The following is a 7,500-nucleotide window of genomic DNA, read 5'->3' as shown; positions in this document are numbered from 1 at the left end:
TGTGGAACCATTTACTGCACATATTAATGCTGTAGATCCTAATTGTTAGATTGTGCAGTAATGATAGGAGAAGACTCCAGGTGGAGGTCTTCAGGAAGCCCACACACACTGACCAGTACCTGCTTTTAGATTCACACCACCCACTGCAGCACAAACTTGGAGTTATTTGGACACAGGGCTCAAGTGGTGCCTCCAAGCACATAGGGAAAGGAGAAAGAAGAACAATATGTGCACAAAGTCCTCTCTGTTTGTTGAGATCCAAAATGGGCCTTCAACAAAACCAAGATAACTAAAAAACAGGACAACAGAGAATCAGAACCCAGGAGAAAGAGGGGAATTATTCTGTACATGGTTAGTGTTTCTGAAAAACTACAGAGGATTTTCAGACAACATGAGATCCTGATCTATTTCAATCCTACAAACACTTTAAGACAGAAACTGGTCCAACCAAAAGACAAAACACAGAGTCACAAACAAAACAATGTGTTTACTCCATTCAGTGTAGTGAAGACTGCAGTGAACACCACACTGGAGAAACAGAACGGACACTTCACAAGATGATGAACCAACACAGATGAGAGAATAACACAGGACCTCAGTCTGCTGTACATCTCCACCTAAAAGAACCTCAGTCTGCTGTACATCTCCACCTAAAAGCCACAGGCCACTCATTTGAGAACAGATTTTGGCCAGAGAAAAGAATTGGTTTGAGAGGGGAGTGAAAGAAGCCATTTTTTGTTTAGAAAGAGAATCCTTCTCTAAATAGAAATGGAGACTCAGACACCATCTACCTCCTATTTACAACTCCATCTTCAAACCTAAATCAAAACAAACAAGAGAACAACAGATGTATTCAGGTCAGGTCCAGAGGTGTGGAAGCTCCATTATGGCCCTGAATGATTCTGCTGATATGTCCCCACACTCAGTGAAGATGAATAGGCCGAGCTAACAAATAGAAACTGTAAACAAGTGTGTGTGTTAGTTTCAGAGTAGTTTCAGTGTAGTTAGCTCCTCCCTGCAGACAGATATAAGGAAGTGTCCAACAGCGTCTGAACACAACTGAACAAACAGTTTGAATGAGCTTTTGTGTCGACAAACTGAATTTTCTCCTTGCCATGAATTCTACCTGGACGACTGAGGGATTCTTCACAGATTTGTCATAACAATACCAGAAACAGGATCTAAACCAGGTCTAAAACCAGACTGAAAGAGTCTAAAACCAGACTGAAGGAGTCTAAACATGCTCATTCCAAACATCTTTATACAGGTGAATCTAAACTAAAGCTGATCTCATTTGCAGTGAATCCTGATGAGCTGTGATGGAAGTGCTGAAGCTGAAGCATGATCCTCCACGTGTGAATCCGGTGTGAAGTTTAAAAGGGAGAACAGGCAACTCGTGATCACAACTTTGAACCCGACAGAGAAAAGAGCTTTTATACAACTTTTATTCAGAGATTTAAAACACAAAACACATGTGGTGGGCTCATGTGTGGTGGTAATTGAAGTGTGAGTTTGGGGTAAGGTAGAGACAGTTTAAGTCCTGGTTTAGTCCTGGTTCAGATCTAGTTCAGTCTCATTTTAGTCCTGGTTCAGTCCTGGTTTAGTTTCCCCCGTGGAGCTTGTGGTGGAGTCTTTAAGGTAACAGTATTTTTAGTCCCAGTAAAGGTCAAGCTGTTTTCTTTTTTCCTCCAAATGTCTGAGAGAGCCTGGGGTCAAAGGTCAGTCTCCACACAGGAGCTGAAACCAGGTCAGGTCAGGACTAAACCTTCTCTGTGAAGAACAACCAAGATGTTTATGGTCTAACAAAAGGGATATCTCTTATGAGGTGTAATGGGAGCCAACATGAACACAGGCACAAGTCCTGCTTTAGTCCATATTTAACCACAAACAAAACAACATTACACACAAGCACACACACATTTACTCAAGCAACTGTTTTAACTAGACACTGTAACTCCCAGCCTCAATGAGCTTCATTTGGCTGGAGATGAACGCTGTGACGTCCACTTCTTTACACCCTCTATGACAGGGGTGTCAAACATACGGCCCGGGGGCCTGATCCAGCCCTCCAAGACCTTTAATCTGGCCCTCGGCTGATTTTCTACTAAAATATTTTGATTTATTTTTCTATTAAAATATTGTCAATTTTGTGTGGTGCTGAGCATAGCAGCGTCTCCAGTGTCTCTGTACGTGGCCCCTCCCACCAGAGCAGCACAAAATGAAGACTTGTCTCTTTCCAAACGCTCTTAAAGGACGATCGTTTTGACTGTTGACCGTGACACCCTCATCAGAAAAAATGTCCAACATGAGAAAAGTGGAGCCGAGTGCAGGATTTTACAACAAAAATTGACTTTCCTATTCCTATTTACATACAAGTTCATGTTAAAACATTGTGTTGAAATTAAATTTTTTTTAAAGTTTCAGGTAGATCATAATATTATAATATTTTGTAAAAGAAAGAGTTCATCAATTAAAACAGATTTCTGTGATAGATTTGTGTTTTCTCTGCACAAATATTTGAACTTATTGTTATTTTTGGGGTTTATATGCCATGAGTTTTCTGATCCAGACCCTTTGGGATCAAAGTAGGTTGGATACAGCCCCCGGATCAAAATGAGTTTGACACTCCTGTTCTATGATCTTGGGTTAAACTATCATTTATATTTACAACACGTATTATCCCACCAACTTACTGTTTTTTAAGGACTATAAGTCTCTCCGGAGTTTAAGTCACACCAGCCAAAAAATAATGAAGAAGAAAACATATATAAGTCACACTTTTGGGGTAATTTATTTTATAAAATCAGAGAGCAGGAGCAGACATTTCCTGTTGAAAGTCAAGTTCTAGTAATAACAATAGAAGAGAGAACAACAGACTGTTAACGTCACATATGAACAGTTCTTCAGATAAATATAACATAAACAACAGAACAGAACAAGTTTATCAAACTCTTCATCTCACTCCAAATCACTAAATCCATTAAATTCTTCATCCTCGGTGTCACTTCTGAACAACTCGGCCTCGACCTCCGGAGGTAAACAGAGCGCCTCTTCCTCTTCTGTGTCGCTGTCGTCAGACTCAGCATTATTCGAGTCTTTCTGAATCCCGACAGGATGGTTTCGGTGTCACTGAAGTCCAGACTTTGTCCATCCATCCAGTGACTTCAGGAAAGATTCATGGTGCATCCTCCCGGAGTCACAAGTTGTGTCACTCCAAATTTTCTTTCTGCTGCTCGATTTCCATTTTCATCTGCAGATTTCACTTGCATCTTATAATCTGCAGAATCTGATTTTGTTTTTGGGGGCATTTGCTGTTCAGTCTTCTCAGTCGTCTTTATAAGTTTGTTTAAATGTTAGATTGTTCAGTGGTGCAGAAGTAATGGTGCGATCGACTGACATGATACAGACAGAACAGAGGCTCTTTCTGCAGGAGACATGTGCAGTAGAGTGAAGTGACAGTGGTACAGGAGGAACAGGAGCAGCAGATACTCGCACACAAGACTAAAACCTCTCGAGACTGTCAGAGTGAAAATTTTAATATATAAGTTGCACCTGAGTATAAGTTGCAGGAAACACCCAAATCATGAAAAAAAGTGACTTATAGTCTGAAAAATACAGTAAAGTGAAATTCTTCCACACACACTTTAAGTTTCCTCTTCGTCTGTTGGACAAATGGAGCTAAAGTTGATTTACAAACCCAGTCCACTCCGGGTATTCTAAAATCTTCAAGTCTTGGAGCTGCGTCGTGCATGTTCACCACCAGAGGGCTCCATCGTTGGCGCTGCTGCGGGTGCTCGCTCTCTCTCTCCCCCTCAGTCTCATCAGCTCCAGGACGTTCGAGGCGTAAACGTCCCGAAGGTTTAGCCCCGCTCCTCCGCTCCCGAGCCCCGCCTCCGCCCCGCCCACCGAGCCTCGAGCCAACCGTTTTATCATCTCACTGTGACGCAGCGCCGCCTCCTTCACCTGGAAACAGATAAGGTCAGAATCATTCAAGACAGTCAGTCGTCAGAATCATTGACTGTTTAAAGAAGATTTAATCTATGTTCAGACTGCAGGGTGATAGATACATGTGTCTGATTGTCACTGTGTAAGGCTGGTTTAGGATTACTTTATGATTGCTTATTGCTTAAACATGTTAATCAAATAATATGTGCATGAAGTCAGAAAGGAATAGAAAGGTCAAAATAAATAAAGGTCAATGTGATGCTGCTTCCTCTTTGTGCAACCTGCTTCTCTAGAGTGTAACACACAGAGCAGACTGGGTAAAAGCTTCGTTCATTGATTCTGTAGAAATCCTCCACATTTTTCAGCCCTCTGATATTGTTGTCCTTTATTTTTTCCTTGTGTCTTTTTTACCTCACATCTTTGTAAAGTGTTGTAGACGTGTGTGTTCTGGATTACAGGTGTCGAGCTCAAACTTCATAAACTTGATGTCACTGTCAGATGAGGCAAAAGTCCATAGAGATGTTTTAGATCAGGGGTCTCCAGCCTGTAGCCCGGGAACTTCCAAGCAGCTCGCCAAGACATTTCTGAATTACACGTATTGTCCTAAATAACTCAAATGTAATGAATGAAATGCTTATTATTACTGTAAATCTATCATTCTGATGCCTGACTCTGCACTGCAGAAAGTAATATCAAGATAAATTAAAATGACTTAAACTAAGAACATTTGACTTTGAGTCGATTCAACTTGGTAAGTAAAATGATCTACCAGTGGAATAAGTGTGTTTTTCTTCATTCAAGCAACATTAGATTTAGTTTCCTATTTTAAGTGCAAAGGGTTTTGTTTTTCTTATTTTAAGTGTAGCAGATGTATTTTCATATTTTAAGTATGAAAAGTCCTGTTCCACTGGCAGATCATTTTACTTGTTTAGTGAAATTCATTCAAATTTTAATAAAACTTTCTTAATTCAAATCATTTTAACTTGGCTAGATTTTGGTTTTTACATTGTGTGCACTCATAAGTAAAAAATGGTTTATGTTTTATTTCACTGCACCCCATTTAAGTCTTGCCATGGCTCTTACACAGACCTGAGCTTCGTGCAGCTCCGGGGCCACATACGGCCCTCTGGTCCACTCTGACCGGCCTGTTTAAGCTCATTTAGAATTAAAAAATAAACATATTTTATCATTTGACCTCATGCTTGGACCAAAGCTGCATTACTTTTATTTTAGAAATGTTTTTTAAATTAAATTTTTTGTTCAGCAGTCTCACTTTTTCATTTCATTGTCAGAACATAAACTCTTCCCAGTCTGAGCAGCTCATCACAACAATGACATTTACTGCTTTTTATAAAGAAATACAATGAATATTCGGCAGAACTGAGTTAAGCATTTTGCAAGATTTAGCAAGAATTGTCTACCCCTGCTCTCATCTATAATTTATTTCCTGTGACCGCTAAATTTGTAGCTCTCCGGAGTTTTCGCTTTGTGAAAGTAGCTCACCCGAGGAAACAGGCTGGAGACTCCTGCTTTAGAACAACCCCACATTTGGAATACTTCAGAGTTCTTAAAACTATTCCTTCTCTCTGTGTATCTGACCCCATGTAAAAACTACTATGCAGAAAAAAGTACAAGGAAACAGTGTGTGTCAAGACAGACTCCACTTGTCAATCACCACTTTAATCTGACAGAGAAATACCGAAAAGCATCAACTCTCAGCTCACTCTCTCTTTTCTCCTTTCTACTGCGGTAGAAACACACAAATACAACTTGAATGTGTAGATCAGAACAACTCCAGTGAAGGTACATGAACTTTAAGAACACAGTGGAGCTGGATACCATCTCATGACATCAGCAGGTGAAACAGAGCATTTTCAGCTCTTTTTTCTTGCACTGTACAACTTTATTTGTGGAGGGTTTATCACCTGCTTCTCTCTATGGTTCCACAGTATGGCATTACACTTATTTATCTCTAGGGAGACAGCAGGTGACACCACAGGGCCAAGTTACATGTCAGATCTGTGGAGAGGCGAGCCCACTCACAGTAAGAATGCAAGTTTAGGTCAATAAAAAGGCATGTTATTGAGGAAATGCAAGATGAACACGTTTAATGTCCCACCGAGACACTCCAGACAAAACAATAACATCTCCATGGAGACAAGCAGGTGAGCGACCCTCCACTGGAAAAGTTACACAGTGCACCTTTAAAGGTTAATGTTGTGTATTTAGAGTGTTTCAGTTATTCTCCTGTGTTCAAGATGACATCATTTTGAAAAATCACATTTTCCCTCATCTTTAATGACAGGTGCTTGACAGGAGCATCTGTACCTTGAGTGACAGGTGCGTGACAGGAGCATCTGTACCTTCAGCGACAGGTACGTGACAGGAGCATCTATACCTTGAGCGACAGGTGCGTGACAGGAGCATGTTTACCTTGAGCAGCAGGTGCGTGACAGGAGCATGTTTACCTTGAGTGACAGGTGCGTGACAGGAGCATGTTTACCTTGAGCGACAGGAGCATGTTTACCTTGAGCGACAGGTGCATGACAGGAGCAAACAGGTGCGTGACAGGAGCACGTTTACCTTGAGTGACAGGTGCGTGACAGGAGCAGACAGGTGCGTGACAGGAGCAGACAGGTGCGTGACAGGAGCAGGTTTACCTTGAGTGACAGGTGCGTGACAGGAGCAGACAGGTGCATGACAGGAGCAGGTTTACCTTGAGTGACAGGTGCGTGACAGGAGCAGACAGGTGCGTGACAGGAGCAGGTTTACCTTGAGTGACAGGTGCATGACAGGAGCAGGTTTACCTTGAGTGACAGGTGTGTGACAGGAGCAGGTTTACCTTGAGTGACAGGTGCGTGACAGGAGCAGACAGGTGCATGACAGGAGCAGGTTTACCTTGAGTGACAGGTGCGTGACAGGAGCAGACAGGTGCGTGACAGGAGCAGGTTTACCTTGAGTGACAGGTGCATGACAGGAGCAGGTTTACCTTGAGTGACAGGTGCGTGACAGGGGCAGACAGGTGCGTGACAGGAGCAGGTTTACCTTGAGTGACAGGTGCGTGACAGGAGCAGACAGGTGCGTGACAGGAGCAGGTTTACCTTGAGTGACAGGTGCGTGACAGGAGCAGGTTTACCTTGAGTGACAGGTGCGTGACAGGAGCAGACAGGTGCGTGACAGGAGCAGGTTTACCTTGAGTGACAGGTGCGTGACAGGAGCAGGTTTACCTTGAGTGACAGGTGCGTGACAGGAGCAGGTTTACCTTGAGTGACAGGTGCGTGACAGGAGCAGACAGGTGCGTGACAGGAGCAGGTTTACCTTGAGTGACAGGTGCGTGACAGGAGCAGACAGGTGCATGACAGGAGCAGGTTTACCTTGAGTGACAGGTGCATGACAGGAGCAGGTTTACCTTGAGTGACAGGTGCGTGACAGGAGCAGGTTTACCTTGAGTGACAGGTGCGTGACAGGAGCAGGTTTACCTTGAGTGACAGGTGCGTGACAGGAGCAGACAGGTGCATGACAGGAGCAGGTTTACCTTGAGTGACAGGTGCATGA

General features: G+C 42.8%; 1 protein-coding gene across 1 annotated transcript in view; it reads right to left on the bottom strand.

The window, feature by feature from the left end:
• Positions 1 to 3,753: 3,753 nt before the first annotated feature.
• The window catches only part of kcnv1 (potassium voltage-gated channel modifier subfamily V member 1), a 15,808-nt gene continuing 12,061 nt past the window's right edge, over positions 3,754 to 7,500 (bottom strand). The window contains exon 5 of the mRNA XM_020922298.2: positions 3,754 to 3,963. Coding sequence (XP_020777957.2) covers positions 3,754 to 3,963 — 210 coding nt within the window. The remainder of the gene's footprint in view (positions 3,964 to 7,500) is intronic.

The sequence above is a fragment of the Boleophthalmus pectinirostris genome, unplaced genomic scaffold, assembly GCF_026225935.1.
Source record: "Boleophthalmus pectinirostris isolate CB_2022bp ecotype Guang Dong unplaced genomic scaffold, ASM2622593v1 HiC_scaffold_6, whole genome shotgun sequence".
NCBI classification, from domain to species: domain Eukaryota; kingdom Metazoa; phylum Chordata; class Actinopteri; order Gobiiformes; family Gobiidae; genus Boleophthalmus; species Boleophthalmus pectinirostris.
Note: the sequence above shows the minus strand (reverse complement) of the source record. Positions and strands in the feature narration are given on the sequence as shown.